This window comes from Mchenga conophoros, linkage group LG23 (genome assembly GCF_057382185.1).
Source record: "Mchenga conophoros isolate Kocher_MC1m ecotype Shallow Benthic linkage group LG23, M_conophoros_male_GT1.1, whole genome shotgun sequence".
Lineage (NCBI taxonomy): Eukaryota > Metazoa > Chordata > Actinopteri > Cichliformes > Cichlidae > Mchenga > Mchenga conophoros.
In genome coordinates this window covers 32,911,974-32,933,393 of record NC_140547.1, presented here as the reverse complement: position 1 = coordinate 32,933,393, position 21,420 = coordinate 32,911,974, and the positions used below count along the sequence as shown (strand labels likewise).

General features: G+C 40.4%; 3 protein-coding genes and 1 long non-coding RNA gene across 7 annotated transcripts in view; all 4 read left to right on the top strand.

Moving 5' to 3' along the window:
• Positions 1 to 61: 61 nt before the first annotated feature.
• On the top strand, positions 62 to 6,793 carry poglut1 (protein O-glucosyltransferase 1). The gene is made up of 11 exons (XM_085264812.1): positions 62 to 195; positions 1,280 to 1,370; positions 1,561 to 1,704; positions 1,821 to 1,956; positions 2,059 to 2,180; positions 2,670 to 2,729; positions 2,876 to 2,975; positions 3,167 to 3,225; positions 3,593 to 3,760; positions 4,745 to 4,801; positions 4,895 to 6,793. Exons 1-11 carry the CDS (start codon positions 123 to 125, stop codon positions 5,049 to 5,051), a joined length of 1,167 nt encoding a protein of 388 aa, XP_085120938.1. The 5' UTR covers positions 62 to 122; the 3' UTR covers positions 5,052 to 6,793.
• Positions 6,794 to 7,038: 245 nt separating this feature from the next.
• On the top strand, positions 7,039 to 12,054 carry timmdc1 (translocase of inner mitochondrial membrane domain containing 1). 2 transcript variants are annotated; one of them, XM_085265777.1, is made up of 8 exons: positions 7,039 to 7,211; positions 8,519 to 8,871; positions 9,118 to 9,283; positions 9,490 to 9,578; positions 9,824 to 9,891; positions 10,135 to 10,213; positions 11,305 to 11,415; positions 11,504 to 12,054. In XM_085265777.1, exons 2-8 carry the CDS (start codon positions 8,540 to 8,542, stop codon positions 11,523 to 11,525), a joined length of 867 nt encoding a protein of 288 aa, XP_085121903.1. In that variant the 5' UTR covers positions 7,039 to 7,211; positions 8,519 to 8,539; the 3' UTR covers positions 11,526 to 12,054. The 2 variants fall into 2 exon arrangements, with proteins under 2 accessions (XP_085121903.1, XP_085121902.1); XM_085265776.1 differs by having other exon boundaries at positions 11,499 to 12,054.
• Positions 12,055 to 15,310: 3,256 nt separating this feature from the next.
• LOC146547660 (ATP-binding cassette sub-family C member 4-like) overlaps positions 15,311 to 21,420 on the top strand; it is a 33,011-nt gene continuing 26,901 nt past the window's right edge. Inside the window, exon 1 of one of the 2 annotated variants that reach the window (XM_085266340.1) lies at positions 15,311 to 15,605. In XM_085266340.1, coding sequence (XP_085122466.1) covers positions 15,532 to 15,605 — 74 coding nt within the window. In that variant the 5' untranslated portion in view covers positions 15,311 to 15,531. The remainder of the gene's footprint in view (positions 15,606 to 21,420) is intronic. The other variant, XM_085266339.1, reaches the window with a different exon arrangement.
• LOC146547661 (uncharacterized) lies at positions 17,076 to 20,957 on the top strand. Of its 2 annotated transcripts, none has more exons than XR_014890840.1 (7): positions 17,076 to 17,243; positions 18,741 to 18,872; positions 18,990 to 19,089; positions 19,208 to 19,267; positions 19,358 to 19,449; positions 19,616 to 19,773; positions 20,436 to 20,957. It is a non-coding gene; the product is annotated as an uncharacterized LOC146547661 (long non-coding RNA). The 2 variants fall into 2 exon arrangements; XR_014890839.1 differs by having other exon boundaries at positions 17,077 to 17,248.

Sequence of the window (21,420 nt, the reverse complement as noted above, 5' to 3'; positions counted from 1 at the left end):
CGAACAAATGAATTTCACTGCGAGCATTACCGTAATGACTGTAACCCAGCCAGAAGTAGCGGACCGCAGATAACAACGGCGCAGATTCTCCTCGTCAGACAAAGCTGGAGGATAGAGGGGAAATGGAGTGGTTTTGGTTGTGGAGGATTTTAATAGTAGTGCAAGTTTTTCACGCGTGTTTGGCCGGTGCTTCAGGTAATCTATTTTTAAACACCTACGCCTTTTGAATTTGTTATAAAAAAAAGAACTAGTGAGCTTTTATTTGTCCGTCGCTCTTTAAGATGACTTCTGGTGCTATAGGCAACCATCAATTCACCGGTGTTAGCTAACTAGCCCAGCAGCTAACTTTTAGGTTGGTATGAATGATGGGTAAGAGTTTGCTCTTTCTCTCACACTCACATTCAGTACGATAATTTATAGTCGAGCCATTACATGACAGAGTGTTTTCGTGCAGGAGTTACTTGAAGTGCTGTTAACCTGTATGGTCTGCTTGCTCTAAAAAACCTAACCTACACAAATACATTGATTCTATGTAAATTAGAGACTTGCAAACTGCGAAACAGCCGCGCGTGTAGGTTTTCCCTTGTTCTTTAGACTCCATCGACGTGTGTTGACTCTTAACGGATTGCGCAAATGCTCTGGCTTAAGCAAAGGGAAGCTCAAAAGTAAGCTCTCAGCCCCTTATAAAGCCCTTGTAAAGCCCTTATAAAGCCTAAGATTGTAATATGCTACAAACTTTAACAGCACAATCGAGGTGTCCACTCATATTTCAAAGTTTCTTCAAATTTAATATCACACACATCTGTGTTGTAGATTTTTTTAAAATTAATAATGAACATCTGAACTGTTATTAGTAAAAGGGACTGAAAACAAAAAGGGCATACAGGCAGCTGCGAATCTGGTTAGATACAATACATTAAAAATAACACGTCTGTTCTTCCCTAAATATTTCCTTTGTTGGCAGACTGGCAAACAACACTTCCTGCTTCCTGGTGTGTACTGGATCATTGTCCTGCTGCATAGGTGTGCTTCAGCCAGACATTGTCACTCAGGATCTTTTGGTAGAGAGCAGAATTTATGGTTCCATCAATTACAGCAATGAGCCATTTCTGCCCACTCGCTTTCTTCCCGTTGAATCAAGAACACTGACTTTAACTGAGTCAAGTGAGGCCTGCAGTTCTTTTTAGATGCTGGGCTCTTTTGTGACCTACTGAATGATTTTGACTCTATTAAATGTGATACAAAATAGCAAAATCTCCATTTATATGTGATGTTTCAGGCAACCAGTGGAAGAAAGTTAAAGAAAGGATATCGGATACTGTTAAAGGGTACACTCCATGTGAACCTGTCAACTGTAGCTGCCACCTAAGGTTGGTGCACTTTATCTTTCTTGCATATGAACTGAATCCAGGCAAAAGATCATTCTGTTAGAAACCTCTTTATTATGAAATAAGTGTCAGATCTACGTATAGTATCTGACATACTGATCACATGCATGTTTACTGCTTCATTCCCATTGTGTAAGTTAAAGCATAATATGAACTTTGCCGTCTGTCTCAGTGTCCTACAGCATGACTTGCAGACCTTTAAAGGGGGGATTTCACAGGATGTCATGGCTGCTACGGTTCAGAGAGGAGTGGGAACCCACTACCAGATCATTGGACACAAGCTGTACAGGGAGCAAAACTGCATGTTCCCTGCTAGGTAAAGCAGGACCTGGTGTGATTTTTAGAAACTGATCAGATACAAGTCATTGTTACTTGTCTGAACATCAGGTAGTTGTATCGATGACATGATGTGGGCCACTTCCCTGTTTTCAGGTGCAGTGGGGTGGAGCACTTCATACTGGAGGTGATTGACAAGCTGCCTGACTTAGAGATGGTTGTAAATGTGAGAGACTACCCTCAAGTCCCCCACTGGGTGCAGCCAACCCTGCCAGTCTTCTCTTTCAGTAAGGTCAGAATGTGGGCAGTGTTTTTGAGGTACACATGGATGTGTTATTACTATTATTAAGTGCAGTAAGTGTTCTTGAAATGTGGATGTTTGTTTTTTAAGTAGACCTCAGACTACAACGACATCATGTACCCAGCATGGACATTTTGGGAAGGCGGACCTGCTGTGTGGCCCATTTACCCCACCGGACTGGGAAGATGGGATCTGATGAGGGATGACCTTAAAAAGTAAGGTTTGCACTTTAGTGAGGGGAGGAGCTGACTAGTGAACATACAGTTTGGACCATTGTCCAATTATGTGCACTGAAGAAATTAGAAATGTAATTTAGAAATTGCGGTCACTTTTATACACAGTCCTGCATTTTTTGAAGCTCAAAGTGAATTGGACAAACTACCATAATCTTAAATATAATAATATTCCAGCATTTGGAGGAATCCTGCTGCTTCTGTCAGCAGTCCCATCAATGAACACTGGTGTTCCACTGGTAGCCATACTGATGACATCACAATGTTCCCACCGTGTTTGACAATGATGTGGTATGGCTCGGATCATGAGCTGTTCCTGTTGTTCTCCATACTTTGAATTCATTTAGGTGGTCCCTTTTCATATCCTTATTAAAAGAATATCTTCACTCTTTTCTATATTAAATAAAAAATGTTGATTTTAACGTACAACATTTCTAATAGTACTACTGCTAATAATGTGTTGTGTTTTAGCTCTGCAGCACAGTGGCCATGGAAGAAGAAAGAGTCTAAAGGATTTTTCAGAGGTTCCAGGTCAGTGTTGTGAAGATGTTCACTTTGTGTAACTCTCTATGGAAATTCTTTTTATTCTTTTTCTTTTCATATACATTTACATCATATGTGTAGCTAGCTGTAGGACCCTAAATCATGTCTTCTGGACTGTGCTCTTTCTTTGGTAGAACCAGCCCTGAGCGCGACCCTCTCATCCTTCTGTCCAGAGAAGCTCCAGAGCTGGTAGATGCAGAATATACAAAGAACCAAGCCTGGAAGTCTGAGAAGGTCAATCACACTGACACCACACCACACTGAGCTCACAGACTTTTGCAATAATCTGAAATCAGTAAGATTCTTTTTAAATTGATCCTGCTTATATACGATCATTTCATTGTTATAGGACATATTAGTCACTTTTACAGTGGAATCCATCAGACTGACTTTAAATGACTTTTTTTGTATTTGCTGCGTTTTAGGATACTCTTGGGAGACCCCCTGCCAAGGAAATTCCCCTGGTAGATCACTGCAAATACAAGTGAGCTCATTCTCTTGACTTTGCCTGTATTTCATTCATATTTAAAGAGGAACCATTATACTCTTTCCCAGCTCTGTGTGATCTACAAATCAGAATGATCCTCCTGAAATCCTGGGCCTTAGAGGATAAAATGAAAGGCAGACCTGTCTGAAACAAGGCTTTTTAGCTCCAATTCTTTAAACCACCTTCCTTCTGATTGGCTGCTTATTGCAAACAGAAGGATTGAGCTGCAGGTGCTGTGGCGACACCCTCGTGGCATGAGAACAGCCAAAAGTAGCATTTATAAAGACGTGTCTTATAGCTGAGTGTACAGCAGCTTTGTTGTGCCATGCAGTCTAACGGATGACTTCTTTCCAATCTCCTGCAGGTATTTGTTCAACTTCCGTGGTGTAGCAGCAAGTTTTCGCTTCAAACATCTCTTCCTGTGCGGCTCCTTGGTGTTTCACGTGGGAGACGAATGGCAGGAATTCTTTTACCCTCAGCTCAAGCCCTGGGTCCACTACATCCCAGTCAGGCAGGATCTGTCGGATCTCAGGTAGGTCAGCTTGTGTCCTCAGTAGAGATGGACTGATCCGATATTACTATCGGTATCGGTCTGATACTGACCTAAATTACTGGATCGGATATCGGAGAGAAATAAAAAAATGTAATCCGATCCATTAAATATCACGAAAGCACCTCACAAAACTTGCAACACGGCGTAACTCAGCTCATAACCTTAGCACGTCGAGCAGTATGCGTCACGTGATAGAGCGGCTGTGTGTTTTTTTGTTTTTTTTTAAACTTCAGTATGAACTTATACAAAATGCAGTAAGATATTAAAAAAACAGTTTTATTGATTAAAAATACACTATATCGGATTCATATCGGCAGATATCCAAATTTATGATATCGGTATCGGACATAAAAAAGTGGTATCGTGACATCTCTAGTCCTCAGACGTGTGGATGAAGTCTGTGTGTGCATCGTTAGTTTTGTTGTTTAAATGTATTTGTTAAGACGTCCCTTTGGTTTAGAAAAGAAGATGGCAGCTTGTGTTCGTGGATGGAGGAAAAAAAGAGTCTTTATACAGTGTGTGTGTAGCCTTCTGTCTGTTGTCCAATTTAAAAATGTGAGGCCTTTTATATTCCTTTTATAGAACAAAGGAACGTATTTACAACCAGCTTTGACAATTTAAACCTGATGACACACAATAATAATTTGTTATATAGGTAAATGTGCAAATTTACACATTTTAATTGCATCCGTGAACATATAGCGATACGCTGACTGTATATTTCAAGCCAAAGCGTTTGGATAAATGCCAACAAGCTGGTGAAACAACTAATAGCTTGTAGCAAACCAGAGAGCTTGACAAGAAGGCTGGATGGGGATTTTAAAGTGAGCTCTCAAACTCTATTTGTTATTTTATTTCATGTTTTATTTTGAAATATCTCTATTCTATGCACGCCCAGGAGTACTATTTGCCAAGTAAGGAAGAATTTGCAAATATAAATGTGTCTGCACTCTGTGTCCTCAGGGAGCTGCTCCAGTTTGTTAAAGAGAACGATGCCATCGCGCAGGAAATGGCTACAAGGTGAGAGATCAGAACTTCATGATTGAGCAGGAGTAGCTGCGATAACCTTCTCCCAGCATCACGTGACTTTTCTGCTTCCCAACCTCTCTACAGGGGGAAGGAATTCATCCTCAACCACCTGCAAATGGAAGATGTTTCCTGCTACTGGGAAAGACTTCTGACCATGTTCAGCCAGCTTCTCACCTACAAACCCCAAAGAAAGAACAGCTACAACCAGATAGTCCACCGAGCCAGCAAAACAGAGCTGTAAGACAGACTGTGTGGGACCAGACTGTGAAGATTCTGACTGTAACTGAACCAGGGTGTACGGTTTCTTTTCAAGCAGCACTGTGTCATGTTGTTAGTATTCTGGTTTTATTTACTGATCTGAAGTCTGACGCTTTAACGCTGTCTTCATATATTTGTGTTTATTACAGTGTTTGAGACCAGTGTGGACCACACAATGACCCACATGTCCACCAGTTAGTGGGCTTAGATTACACAGCTGTACAAGCAGCTGACTGTAGATGCTGCCAGTAATTAATCTGTGCCCACAAGATTCTATCAGTATCTTTTGAAAGAGGGGGAAAGTGTGCACACTGTTTCTCTGTGGTGTACATTCTTCCATCAGATCACGTGACTGACACGTCTCTCTAAAAGAGCCAGCATTTGCAAGAGTACACTAAGGATCCCTCAATCAATGCATTCTTGTGAAAGAATCTTTCACAAGAATGCAATGCAAGAATCTTCAGGTGCCACTAGGGGGCTTATGTGCCAAAGTCCTTACTGATCACTCTGGTTTGATGAGTTCAGTACTTCCAGATGTGACGACTGTTTTTGCGCCTGTTATCCATCTAACCAGCACAAGTGCGTAACTATAACGCATGTTTTAAGCCACTAAAGAGGCAATCCATTATTTTATACATCAGTTTATTTTTATTTGTCAAAAAGTTATAGCTGTGATTGTTATTTTGATTATATTATAGTGACATTATCAAGGTTAGTGGAAATCATAATGTAAAGGGTATATGTAAAGGAAAATCCAAGGGATTGTTGGTGGATATCAGTTTGGGAGTAACTTTTATAACTAGATTACATGTGAATATTTAGACTCTGTAGGCGAGAGGCAAGAATTTTGGTACTAGAAGCTTTCTGGTTTGTGTTTTGTTGTCCAGTTGTAGATCTGGGTTTTGAGCAAACTTTGGTTGCATGCAGGTAACTTGTCCATGTAGAGAGCAAAAGAGCAATTACTCCTACTGATGGGCTCCTAGATTGGTCTGACAGTTGTTTTTATTGAAACTAAAACTTTAATTCTCCAGGAAAGGATCATAATGGAAATATAATGCATTCCTGTCTTTAAGTCATTGAAAGCTGTAATGGAAATGGACGACAGGTGTTCAGATATTTACAAAAGATGTGTAATTATCAAGTGGTAGTTAAGGATACCAGGTTTACCATGTTGGAACAATTTAATGAACAACAAATAGTTTGATATTAAATGAATCTATGTTTAGTACAGTTTAGTACAGAAAATAATGTGTAGTCCACCTACCAGACATTAAAGTAGTGGCTAAAACTGGTAAGATGAACGTCTGAGGATCATGTGGTAGTAGAGTTTCTTCTTTACCACCAGTGAAGTTGATTGCAAAGCTTTGCTAAAGATAAGTTTTGTTACACTGCCCTCTACTGGGCAACTGGAAAAACTCTAGACTTTTACTAAGTTTCATGATAATGCAAATCATTAGCTATATCAGTCTACATTTCACCGCCATCGATTTTAGAACATAGATAGAAGGACACTTTCTTTTACACAAAGTGCCAGCAGTGAGCAATAATATTCAGAGTAACCACTTTGTTTACCATTTCTGATAAAGCTGCCTTGAAATCAAGACATTATAGATGATGTAACTGATACATGATCATGTTGAATATGTTGTAGTATTCGGTTATTTGAGGAAAAAAAGAAGCTGAGATGATGTGTCTGGTCATAGTGTTTGTTTTTATCTCAATAAACTGGTTAAAACTTTTTAACACTGTCTTTGTCACGCTTTTGTCTTTGTTTTTGTCTCTTGCTGTACATGTATGTATGTATATATAATATTCACGTGTGCCCGCTGTATTTAGTTAAGGTTTTACCCCTTAACTAAATAACTATATAATAATAACCCATCATAAACTTAAACCACCCGGTTGTGTCAGCAACGGTAACAGCAACTGTGTTAGTCCTCCAGCGATAGGCGGCGCTATTTTCAAGTCTTTCAGCTGTAAGTCTTGGCCGGGGTGAAAGGTTTGGACGCCGGTGGACTATGTGGGAACTATAGTAAAGCGCTCTTCTGAAGGGCATTATGAAAAACAAATATCTGTATTTTCGTACATTAATCGGAACGGCACGTCTTTGTAAAAACAAGCGGTTCATTTCAGAGGGATTCAAGTAAGTTGTTTTGCACCTGCTGTGATGTGTCAGAGGCTAACAGCATGCTAACCATACGAGGGGTTGTTGCACACCAGTGTTTGAACAAACGAGGAGCATAAAACCGACCGCAATGAAAACCGGTGTCGCGTTTTGGGAGCTGTTACGTAAAACTGTGCTGTTTGTCATAAATAACGTGCTGCTGCTGTGTTAGCTTGAGCAACAGCACATGCACAGTTTGACCTGACAGGAGCACTGTATGAAGAGACAGCGTTATGTGGCATCACTTATCCACCAGCACACTGGCTTTAAAAAAAATATATTAATTGTTATTAATAAAATCTCGCCAGAAATAATCCAAATAGTCCTCAGTATAAGGTTCTGCATAAACAAACACCCATTTCAGATGAACACAGCCTAAATGCTATTAAAAATATTCTGCCTTGTTGGGTTAAAACAACACAATCAAATCAATCACCAAAGCCATTTTTCTCCCTACTGAGGGGATACAACAGCTAGAACTGTGTTGGACCCACTTTGCCTTTAAAACTACCTCAATTCTTTGTGACATTGACTCACAAAGGTGCTGGAAACAACTTTGGTCCATATTGACACAACAGAGGAATCTACCTTTCTAATCCCAGTAGATCAGCAGTTTCTAAAACACTCACACCACCCTTTCCTCCCCATTATGATGCTGAGTTCGAACTTCAGCAGGTCAGGATCCACATGCCTGAATGCACTTAGTTGCTGCCATCAGAGTTTGTGTCATTGAGTGGCCACTCCATAGTCTTACAGCAGGAGTGAAAATACAGGGTTAGGTTCATTCAAATTGTTTAGATAAACAAAATTGTAAAATAGTATTGTTTCCTCTCAAATACAGCTTGATTGTTTCACGCCTTGGTGCAAACAGACTCAGACTCATAATCTTATTTCTTCTACTGTGGATGGTTCAATAAATGTGAATATTTCCTTATATATTTACTGTTTGTGCTCTGGTTAAAAAAATCTCAGGCAGAATAAGGTCACTGTGACCTTTTATTTTTACCTTTGACCCCGGAGCAGTTGACACATCCTGATTAGCAGATCTGAGGTTTTGTGCTCTGAGAGATCAATAGTGTATTTTACAGTTGGGGGAGGAAAAAAGTCCTATTTTCCCAGTTTCTGTTGATAGGACTGTAGAATTCAACAGCTGCTTAGTAAAACAGCCTGTGCAGCACTGCCAGGCCTTCATTCGCCTCGAGGCTCTTGGTTTTGAGGATGGAGCTTGAGCTGAGGCGGCGAGTGTGGCGTCTCAGCCCGTGACCATGTGTTTCTCCCTGTTGCAGCACATCAGCAGCTGAAGCGTGATGCATCCAGAGCCACGCAGGACAAGCGTTGCCCTGCAGAGACGACTGGCAGATTCAGCCCCTCAGGGCACGCTGAGCACCGGCCAACTGCAGGGCTTCATCCAGCGTGCCAGGCCTCCTTTCTTCTGCTTTCTGCTCCCCAGGGTTCACGCAGCTGATGTGGCTGCTGCCCAGCCTGCACAGATGCCCTCTTCCTCCTCCTCATCATCCTCTTCCTTCACCAGTACTGCTCCTGTAGCTATCCCTTCGTCCAGCAGCCTCCCGAAAAACATCGGGAAGCCAGAATTCCCGAGCACGGGATGGGAGCGCATCAAAGATCTCTTTGACAGAGAGTTAGTTTTATTGTTACATTGTTTCACTTGTTTGTGTCTTGGTGTTTTTGAAAAGGTCTTTGTGTATATGTAGACACTGTGGTGTCGAATTCATCGTGAATCATGTAGTTGATGAGTTAAGATTATTTAACTAAACTTGCAGCATCCTTTAGTTTTCAATGGCTTTTTGCTCTAATGGCTTCTAATGTAACAAGTTCACTCATTACTGGCTTTAAACTTACAAGGAAAATTCTCGTCCCTGTTTAGTGTGACTCAGAAATACCCAGAGGAGATCACCAATGTTGTAAACAGCAGTGCTCTCGGTGCACTTGCAGGCTTTGTCTATGGGGGCTTGCCAGCAGCTCGCCACGCCAGGGAGAGATATATCCAAGTCAGCCAGGCAGAATTATACACTAATCGTGTGGACGCAGTGGTAAGTGAAATCTGTGCCTTTAAAACCATATCTGCTGTGGTTTTGGGTGCAAATGTTCCATGAATGATGTCTGTGTTCAGCTTTAATATTGTGATGTCATAGTTTCTTATTTAATTGAATTATTATTTATGGGGTCTGAAGTGGAGCATTGAGAATAATGCTGCAAATAAAAGTAAAAGTCTGTCTGTGCCTGTTCTGTCTGTCAGCGCTCAGCACACAATGCAGCTATCCGGGGGTTTATAAGATATGGATGGAGATGGAGCTGGAGAGTGGCTGTGATAGTTACCTTGTTCAGGTAAACAAAAACAAAAAACAGGTGGAGCATGTGAGGAAAATGTGTAGTGTTACTTTTACAAGGGGTCAAATCAGCTTGTGGATCTGGAGTATTAATAACAGGAGAATGCACAGAATGCTGAATGTCACATAAACAATGTGCAGATGTTTATTGGATGCGAGTGCTTTAACATTGCTAGCATACCTCGGTCAGTTTGTTTTGGCCTCACTGACTCAACATCGTGTGTGTTTCCTCTCCCTGTGTAGTTCTGTGAGCACGGGACTCTCCGTGTACCAAGACAAAGACGCAGTCAGCCAGTATGTTGCAGCTGGAGGTGAGTCACGTGATCTGATCAGGGCGCCTGCAGGTTGTAGTTCCAACTGTGATTGTTTTCAGTTATTTCTATAATAAATGCCCACTAAAATAGGACCGTATGTGATGATATGAAAATGTGACACGTCTGTTCAGTTACACCCAGAATCTATGTTTAATTATTGCTTGACAATAAAAGTGTTCTTTCAACATGTCCAGTACAAATTCCTGCACATTGAAATGATGAAACTCTGTATGTGAGCAGCTGTGACTGTAGGCCTTTTCAGACTGAACCTGGGCCTGAGAGGGCTGGTAGCGGGCTCGGTGATCGGAGCAGTGCTGGGGTAAGGCTGGCTTCTGCTTCTACAAGAATTCTTTGACTTCCAGTCCCAACAGTGCATGTTAAACTTTTTTTCCATCTGATGTAATAGAACATGCTCAGTCCTCAGTACTGAGCTGACTTCTATTATCAGATGCTGTGTATTTACTTTTTGACATGCATGCATGCCTTCTCGTGTATGTGTGTGTGTATTTACATTCATGCCTGTGTGCTCGAAGTCAGTGAGCACTCTGGCAGCCAGCTGCGCCCCTCCCAGCAACCCTCTGTCACCCAGCTGAACCTCCCCCCTCCTCCTCCCCACTCCCTTCCAAATCTGCTCGTGGTGCCAGAGGGACTCGTGTACCACAGAGGACAGTGTTTTGGGTACTGAACCAAGGAGACGGGCCAAGGCAGCAGCTGCCCTTCTCCTTTTATACCATCGGTGTTATTCCAGCCTCTTGTGTCCTTCTACCGTGGTCTGATGTAGACTTGGAGGTGCTTCATCCTCTGTCTCATCTTCACAGCCTGGCCCACTTTAGCCTCGCTCGTCCTTTCAGCTGAGCGCACACAGCTAAATGCAGATTGTATAACTGCAAATTGAGTGTGTTGCCTTTGATGGTGTAACAGAGGAGGGTCTAGTTTGGATCATCCCTGTGGTCAACTCCATAATGGCTTAGCCATACTTCCAGTTGGCCCTCCACTAGCACTGCTCCCTCCTCCTCTTCCTCTCACTGTCTGCTTCAGTGGCCAGCCACCTGGAGCATTTGATGTGGGCAAATGGCTCCAGCCACGGCTACGCCAGGTGTAGCTGGGGCAGAAGGGGCGGCATGAAAGCAGGCAGCTAATTGCAAAGCACATCACGCTCCAGATCTTTAACCATTATGGTTTCCTTATTCATGTCGTAGAGGTGTGAGTGGAAAGTGCGGAGGGTTTGGAGAAGCTGGGCCGCAGCAGCTGTAGAAACTGTTTAAGGAAGTTATTACAGGGTCGATGCTTCCATTGAACTGGCATCTGATATGTTTTATGTTATACAACATAGACTATCTGATGAACTGATCTGTGTAAAAGTGTAAAGGTGTGCATCACAGTTAGTTATACACACTGACTTCTACACAGGATTCCGGTTGGTGCTCTGGTCATTGCCTTGCAGTCCCTGACTGGAGAGACGATCCGAGAGAGGCGCAGGAGAGAGCGCAGGGAACTGTATGAGCACAAGCTTGCAGAATGGTAAGATCTATCACAAATAAATACAAAGTGTCATTTTATCCTGATGCTTCTTGGTTAATCAGAGCTGGTGTTTTCAATAAAAGGACAGCCCGTTTGCAGTTGACGGATGAGCTGATTTCCAACTTGAATGTGAGCTCTCAGGTGGAGGAAACCAATAAGGACATGCAGAGGATCCAGGAACTGCTCAGTCTACCACAGAATGAGGATGTAGTCAAAGACTCAAGTGGACAGTGAGCATGGCTGCCTTCACTGTCTGCTATCTGTTGGAATCTGGAAAATACAAACGTTCTCTTACTGAATGGAAACCGATTCAGATGAATTCATGATGCTGTTGTACAAGAAAAGTAGGTCCAACGAAGAGCTCACCTAAATGTGACATGGGATACAGGAAAAGGATTTTAAGACTTTCAAATATTCAGTATCTGATTTGTGCCACTTAGTCCACATTGGTGTTGTAAAGGTTAAGGTGGACTTGATGTGATGCTTCTGTGTACTTTTAATACTGAAGTTGACTGACACAGTATGTCCCGTGGTTGAAATCACAAAGTCAGCATTGTTGGTCGTACAACTTATTAAAACCACATGAAAGAAAGAAAGAAACAGACTCCTCTCCAAACCAATAAATATCAATTCATGCTACAAAACACTTCATTCTCTCTGTGTGTAATCTGTAGTTTGCTTTTGACCATGCCTTATGGGCTTTTCAGCAACTAGGTCAACCAAAGCCTCGGCCCCTGGTGTAAAAAAGATGTGACACAGCAACAGCTGGGGCTCAGGATGCAGCAGTGACTGCTGACGTGCACATGGACAGCCAATAGAAGCAGTCTGTGATGTGGAGAGCTCAGAGAGCTTCAGGTAAACGCTTCAAACGAGAAACTAGTTAATAGATTTCTCTTCTTTTTTTTTTAACCATTTAGGTTGGAGTAACAATGCAAGTCTGACTTTTCCAGACTTAATTTACTGCTGGAATGAAAGTGTTAGCATCATATTTGTTCAAATTAAAAACCTTATTGGATTCAAATATAAAATTATCCCAAATAACCACAATGAAGCTGCAGCTCCTTTACATTTATACGTTTATACTGCATCTGAGGGATGGATCGACAAGTGAATACATGCTGTATTCACCCACTTCCTCCCATGGATCCTCCCATCAGCTTCTTAATTCTTCTGAGAGAGTAACATGACTTCTGAAAATGAAAATATGAATGATTGCTGAGTAATTTGTTGATAGAATGACAGCAAGTGAAGTATGTTTCATAAATGGGCTCTGAGCGCCCTCTGCTGATGGCTTTGCATGAGTGAGTACAGAATACAACAGAGATGTGTCTTCAGTAACTGCGGTATTTCAAAGTTAAAAAACTGCTCCACAGCTGAAACAATGCAACAAACGCATGCATACTGCAACGCAGGGGACTTTCTTCTGGCCTGTGAAATGCTCGGACACCAAAGCGTTGTCAGTATTTGTTAATGGGTTGTGTCCACCGTGTGTCCACATGGAAAAGAACTGAGCTGAACTATCTAAGATGTGCAGGAATGACACTAAAGACTGTTTCTTAGTTAGCACAAGGGCCAAAAGTGGATTTGCAAATTTCTGTGAGAGTTGGTGACACGATCACTCATGTTGTGTGCGATGGGAATCCAAAAAACAAAATAAATAAAACATGAAAAGACACTTGATGAATATTTGGAGAATATTAGATGTGGGGGTAGGAGTTTATCTTATGAGGCTGCGTGAAGGAGGTGTCTTTGGTAGGTGGCACCATGAATGCCTCAACGTATACCAGAAGCTAACGAGATGACCGAGTCGCCAGAATCCTCCAGAAAAGAGATGATGACAAAGCAAAACATGTTGGCAAAACTCACGAGTGTTTCTAATACAGGCAAAAGAAAAACTATCACCTGGAGAGGTGTGTTGCCTGACTTGAAACAAGTGAAACACCTTTGGGGCATCTTTTAGAGACAAAAGTAAAGAAGGCAAAGCATCCCTTTGGAAACCAAGAAGGACCAGGCCATTAAAAACAACAGCAGACAAAGGAAGCTTTTAAAAAATACAAATGTATATTTCGTCTTCTGTACCTCTGCAGCTGTTAGATATGATATGAATCAGTTTAAAGAACATTATCTGACACTGCAGTGTAAACCTGATGATCTTTGCATAGAGAGAAAGTGTTTTGAATGCCTACAAGCCCAAAACAAGCTTTTTAAATGTGCACAGTGATTTGTGTGTAACCTTTGAGGGCTCACAGTTGCATGTATCTTGACCACACGTAGAACCATTTATCAAATCTGTGCATCCAAACCTGAAGAAATACTGCTCGTTTCTGCACAACGCCTTAAGTTCGGCTTCACAAATCGGATCATTTTCTCTGTGAAGAAGCTTCCTGTGCACACGCATGAATAAACCGACGTGTAACCGCCCCCTCGCTCTCTTACAAACCATAAATGCGCACGAATGGCCTGGCACGCACAAATCACGTCGCATGCCGACGTGGGGTTTTGGCACAACTTTGACCCAGCCAGCCTCACACAAAACCACAAAACTAAGCTTCATTCAAGTCACAGTAAAAAAAGGAACATCTGGCTTCCGCTGTTTCGTCTCCAGGGTTTATCTAACCGGGCAGAGCAGAAACGAACTGAGCATTGACTGACTTTTCCCAGCAGATGAACATCCAGCATGTAGCGGCAGCTTATTTAAAGAATAAAATAATATCTGTGTTTTCTAGTGGAGAGATGAACCCATCTGTTTATTAGAAAAAAATACAATAGAAATCCAGATGTCTCCGTTTTCCACTGGGCCTTGAACGTAGCTTAGATTTTTGGATTTGTGAGAAGCAGCCGTCTCAGAACCTCTCCCGGGCATGTGACGCAATCTGTAGGTATCAACGATTCTTGTGCATACGTTTAAGGTTTTGTAAGCGACCAGCAGGGACGTTACGTGCGCTCACAGGAACCTTTGTCAAAGAGAAAATGATGAACTTAAAAAGTTGTGCGCAAATGATCGCAATGTGTTCAGGTGCATGTCTGTGTGTGGACTGGAGCGCTCATTTGTTAACCCTCAAAAGTTACACACAAATCACGGTGTACACTTAGTTCAGGTTTGTGGATCATATCACATACATTTGTAACACTTTTGGCAAAGTTGTCTCCGTGTCTTTGAGCTAAAATTGGATATTGTTATAAGGTATTTAATTCTTGGCTCTGATTTAAAGAGAAACTAAATCCTGACTCTCATTTTTACTAAATGAGATCTGACAGTGCTGTGTCATCACAACAGAGGTTATGGCTTCAGTTTAGCTGTCTAAGTGAGAGATGGGTCTTTACTTGGTTAGAGCAGCTGTCTCTGTGCATTGCTGGTGTCTCATCAAGATGCAAAACTTAAGTAACATAGTGCTTTGGTATAGGGACAGAATCTCTGTAGTCTGCTAAACTCAGCAGCCCTGATGTGACGTCCTATTGTATAATGCCACTATGCATCCCGGTGAGACTCTCTGCACTATTTGCATGGACATTTTGGCATAAAATGGACAGATGGAGTGAAAACAGTGAAGTTTGATGTCATTTGGACGAAGTTGTCTTTTGAACTTTGAAGACGGCCCAGACTCCAGGTGCTCGCGCTGTCCTCACACACCAGCTACTGCACGTGGGGATCAGGAAACACACGTGAAAACCGGGGCCCTCGATATTGCACTTTCATAACTGTATCTGACTATAGGCGTTGCTTAAATGGTGCGTTAAAGTGCAACTCGTTCAGATTTGTTTTGTAACGTGAAATTGTCACTGAAAATACCGACTTAAACACTTGTCCGTGACATTAAATGACAGTTATTTTATTTCAAACATGTACGCGGTTATTTCCATAGATTTTTTTTTTTTTCCATTGGAGGTTCAGAAAGCTCACTAGGCTCATTTCTACTTTATAGTTAAACACTCCGCTTCTTGTTGTGCATTTACACCTGGGAACAGGTGGAGACAGTTTAGTGAAACACAGAACAGCTTCAGCAGTCTTGGCTTTACATGATGCAAGCCAACTATACATTTAGTGATTGAAGTCGTCCCTGAGTGAACACGGTGTACAGATGGGTACAGACAGCAGCCTCAGAGCACCCATCTAATATGGAGACTACAAAGGCAGACAGCAGGCGCAATCCTTTGGCCACTGCCAGCTTTTTTTCAAGGGTCTTTTTGTGGTAAGTGCATTAATGAAGATATTGGATTCCTCAGCATGTTGTTAGTATATCAGTCAAAAGAAAGAAGAAAGTTTCTGCAAATTATTCCGCACTGAGTGACAGCACTTAAAGCGTTCCGTCTGAAATGGGAATAAAGTATATCATAGAGATGAATCGGAATCTAGGAGCGAAGAGGGAATTTTTATTTTTATTTTTGTGTACTCAGTAACGACTAGAAGACTCGGGTAACAAGTAACTGAGAAATCAAATAGGTTAGAACTTAAAGGGCTTGCGGATCTTTTGATCTTTTTAAAGTGGGCTTTTAAAAAAAGCCCCGTTATATCTACAGGGAGAGTGTAAGTCAATCGTTCTATAAATGTCAAATGTAAACTGTCCATATTCCATAGGTGACTGAATATAGGCTTCCCCTTCGCATAGGGGCTTGTACATATTGTACATAACAAATATGTGTCAGTTACTTAAAGAACATCACGTGATATATCCCCTACGGGCATTCCGATGTACACTGTAAAAAAAGTCAGTAAAATATACAGCAAAACACCGTCAAATTCCAACGGTAATGGAGCGTAAAATCAAAAACTTCCTTTTACTGTATTAAATAGATTGAATAACCGTTAATTGTGAGACTGGATAAAACTTTGTTTTTTACTGTAATAAAATGTTGAGATTATAAATATTTTCTGTGAAAACAAATAAATATGCATACATTTTACAATTACATATTGTAATGTTGAAAATGTCTGAAAAACTTAGATTTTACGGTATTATTTGAGTAAAACTACATCTTTTGGGGTTGTGCACATTGGAATTCACAGTATAAAGCTGTAGATTTTTAAGCAAACAAAAACATTCATTTTTACAGAAACAAGATGTTAAAAAATAGGGTCCACCGTAATAATACAACCAGTACATACCATTAAAAAAAAAGCAAATATCAGCAGTGAAAGACAATAAAACTGATAGTATTTTTTTATTTTAAAATTCAGATACTGATATACAGATTAAAAGTTAGGCCTGCAGTATATCATTGTTAACCTTCTGATAAAAAAATCAACAGCAAAAGAAGATGTTAAAAATAAAGTTTATGGTTGTGAATAAAATTGATTTCAATAATCTTTTTTAATTATTATTTTAAAACAACTTTATGTTGTTGTGTTTCACGCCATATTATCAGACCACCTTAAGTGGGTCGGCCTTAAATTTTGAATTTGTGTGATCGCTGTTGATTGGTAGCTAAACTGCTGGTAAACTGTGTACAGACGTTTTACGTTCGAATTGCAGAGAAAAAAAATCTGGTAGCAACATTGTGCAGTATGAGCGAACCATTTCACCAAAAAAAGGGGAAGCAAGGTAAGATGTGGCTGCAGCGGTCTGCAGACGTGACTTCTGATCAAATTCGAACCTCCTAAAGAAACAAAGAGCGACGTTACATTGCGGGATGACGTCACCTGAAAATGACCAATAGCGCGGCGCGCTGCTGAGCTGTGTGCCAACCGCTCTTTTTTTCATGCAGGAGACTCAAGTTGGCTTCGCTAACGGACACAGTTTTGAACTCGCAATTTAGCGCCATTTATTGCTGCTTGGACCACAGCATCTTCGGAATTTGTAGACATCCTGGCAGCTTACAATTAGTTCGAGGTGAGGTGAGTACATGCAACTTCAAGTTATCTCTGTTATAAAAATCCACCAGCCCAGCGTTTATAGATAATTTTAGCAGTTCGTTTTTTATGAGTGAGGTTGTGAATTTAGTTAGCATTTGTGAGTTGAGTTAGCATTACTGTTGCGAGGGAAGCATTGCTCTGGATTAGTTTCTGTATATGGCGTGCTTAATTCGCTAGGGAGGAATTACCAAAGTACATGGAGTTATGTTAACGTGTAATTTCTGTGGTAAGGTAGTTCAGTCATCAAGGGGCTACGTGCTTCATTGTAAACTGCATCGGAATGAGCCACGTTGTTTCTTTCGGTGTATTGAAGCAGGCTGCAAGCAGACATACACCAGGTATGGCGCGTTTAAGGCTCATTTTTACCGAAGACACTGCCCCCACCCATGTCACTGGTGTGGTGGTGGTTTCTTCGTTTACATGTGCAATGGCGATGTGTGAACGTCAGTGTCAGAACTCTAAAGAGTTAATAGCTCATCTGAAGAGCCATATTGTGGAAGGACACGTGGTCACTTGTCCAGTAAGAGGATGCACAAATACCTTTAGAGTTAAATCATCTTTTACTGCTCACATGTCACGTAAACACAGAGTTTTCAGACAGCAGCATTGGTGATTTATATAGAGAGTCTGCATGTCAATCATCATCTGTTCCAACCACATCAGATGACTTTGTACCCTTGATTTCCGAGCCTGCTGCACAGTCTATTACACATGAAGATAACATGGAAATGCCCCCTGAATTCTGTGATCTTTTTCTGAGAAACGTTTCACTATTCTACTTAAAATTGCAGGGTCAGTTTCTACTGCCTGCTTCAACCATACAGAACATTGTAGAGGAAATGCAGAACATGCATGAGTTGGGACAGACATACAGTTTGGGTAAACTTGCATCACTGTTAAAAGATGACACATCATTATCAGAGGAGGACATCAACAAAGTCTGTGAGTCTGTCAAAAGCTATGATCTTTTTTCTGCATGTCATACCGGGCCATTGAGGACAGTGCACTCCAGAGCTCAGATCTTTAAAAAAGCCTTCAACTATGCGGAACCAAAGAAAATATTTTTAGGGAGAGATGAAAACAGAAAAGATAGGTTTGCCTATTATGTGCCTTTAAGAGAGACTTTGAGATGTCTGCTAGAGTCTGATCTGTGGCAGAAATCAGAAGAGCCCTCTACTGAGCCTCCTGCTGATGTTCTGTGTGACATAAGTGATAGTAAGCTGTTTTAAATAAAATGATTTTTTTGGTCAAAACCCATTGACTTAATTGATTTCTATCCATTAACATCTTACATGAAGTATGGGTACCAAATGGTTCCACTGAAACACAGTGTGCTGTCACAATAATGGTGCTGTTAGTTTGGTACTTACGAAACACTGTATAAAAGTGTAGTATCAAGCAAGATCAGCTTCATATTTTAAGACCAAAGGTACCACTTGGTGTAAATTGACCTTTATTCACATTCTTTTATCAGACATCTTGGAAATGGGGGGCAGCATAAGGAGTTCCATTACTAAGGTGCTGCCGGACCTGTCTGCCTCAATCCTTGAAATTGTACTGGAGGCACTACAATCATTAGGAGTGGAGACATCTGAGAAACAAACCAGTAAGTATTATGATTTCATTGCACAATAGCCATGAAGGACTTTCTGTTTTTTCTATTATGCTTTGGCCAAGGTCCAAAAAGTACAATTAATCTATTGTTTGTGATATTGTTTTACAGCACCAAATATGGAAATTTCAAGCCAGGCCAGCATATCGTCTCCATCTGTTTTAAGGTTTAAGGGTGGTGGCACAGCTAAGACCCAAGAGTCTCTTTCAAGGTTAGTAAAGTAAACAGATTCAAGAAGATATTTTACACATTTCTTTGTCGTCTGTCTCTAAATCTTATTTTGTCTTTATTATGATTAAAAAGGTTTGTTTTGTTCCTGCCCTTTTCAGACACTGAATTTGAGCAGAAACCATAAGGATACTCAAAGGACCTGTGACTCTCAGGAAATGGTGAGATTTCAGGTCATAATCTTTTTTTTTTCCATTAAATTAATTTTCCTTTTTCCCTTTACAATATTGCTGTTTTGTTTTTGTAAACAGCATCAAATGAGAGAGACAGATGAAACAGTTTCAAGACAATGGCAGGAAAAAAAATGCTGAAGATTGAAACAAACCTTGGCTGGAAATATTTGGTATGTGTTTTACCGTAAATCAAATTGTTGAAAAACATTCAGCTACACTGTAACACAGGGAAACTTGATTTGCACTTATTTTGTTACTTTAATTTCTTGTCTCATTATTTTTGTCAGTTATTATTGTTTATGGTGTATGCCCTTCTTGTTTTCCTTCTGAATGCAGAAGGTATCTAGCCAGTCCACAATGAAAGCTTCGTTGCACCCAATGAGTCTTCTGGCAGAAATGATGGCGGCTGTATTCTTTGGTTTCCCTAAACATCACACCCTGCCTGTTTATACGAGGCTCTTCAATTAAGTCTGCACCCAAAGATTCAATAAGAGGTAAGCAGTGGTATTATTCAAGTTTTGCTAAAGAAAGATGGACAGGAGACACTAATCTTAATCAGCCGAGCTCAGGTTCATGTCCAGGTGAGCAGTTTCATACGCTATAAATGTAGATTGAATGATAGGTCTCATCACCATGCATTCAGCCATTAACTTCAAGTTCTATGATAAATCAATACGAAACTTAAATACGTTTTCCAACAAATTATGATTGTGATTAGGGCTGCGTTGTCTATGTATAACTTTTACATAAGTAGATTTAAAGTATAACTATTGCCAAAACGCAACCTGGGCTGTTTTTTTTTTTTTTTGTTTTTTTTACTGTATCGATTTTGATGTGCTCAAATTTATGCCCCGGCCCCCTAGTATTCCCATTCACTGGCTATTGACCACAAAACAAAATCACGGTCAATCTCAAAAACGGCTTGTTTGTCGTAATTATGCTTTTAGATATATGTTTGTCTCGTTTACAGTAAAAAAAAAAAAAACTGAAAAAAACAGCCCAGGTTGCATTTTGACAATAGCTATCCTTTAAGAACTGTATATTTTACACTTAAGAAATCATTTATCATTAGATCTGGTTTTGGCAGCACGTTTTGTTCATTTCTGTGCATTTTGCTCAAGCACTGATCAAACTTTGTCCATTTTTTTTGCTGCAGAGGGGATCCTGCCAGTCCAAAGTGAACTCCTGATGGACATTGAAGTACTCCTGCAGAGCTTGTATCTTCAACACCATGCGCATTAGAAACTCCACCGAGTCCTTTCCTTCACCAAGGCAGGACCCAGTGACTCATTACTGTTGATAGGTCAGGGGCAGGTAATATTTTGTTTCATGTTTATTCATTCCTCCATGGATTACCAGCCATATATATGGACACATGCTGTATTCTCAAGATCTATGCTGTTTTGTAGGAATAGAGAAAATAATATGTTTAGTCTGTTTTCAAATGGTATGTCAAATTTTCTCATTGTTTATCAGTAATATTCTCTACCTTGGTTGTATATGAGCATCTTTAGATTTTTCTATATTTAGCGGTTGCAAATGTAAAATGTACGGTAAACCATTTATGTTCCTCATATTGTACTGTATTTTTAGCGGTAAAATACCGGCAGCTGTGGTTGCCAGGAATTTACCGTAAAATGTATCTGGTCAAAATAAAATGCTGTAATTTGTTATACAATTTCACTGTGTTTTTTACTGTCAAAGGTTTTAATAAGGTTTAACATATTTCTGTTATTTTTACAGTTATTTACAATAATAGGGTCTATCCTATTACTGTTAAATTAACAACAAATTACTGTAAATATTATTATATTATTACTTTTTTTTTACTGCAAATATCCGTAAAAAGCTATGGAAAGTTGCATTTTTTACATTAAATTGCTGTATAATTGACAAATATATTTGGTTTTTCCTATCATGATTTTGGTAAAATAATACGTTGTCTACCTTAAAAATTAGGGTTACAAAACCAGTATACCGTATTGTCTTTTACAGATTCCACATTTTTTACACGGTATATTCCTGGCAACCACAGCTGCCGGTATTTTACCGTAAATTTGACAGATTTTTTTTTTTACAGTGTACGTCTTGGCCCAGTCCCAACGTGCAAACTGATGCTCTCACAAAGTCTGAGGCTCTCA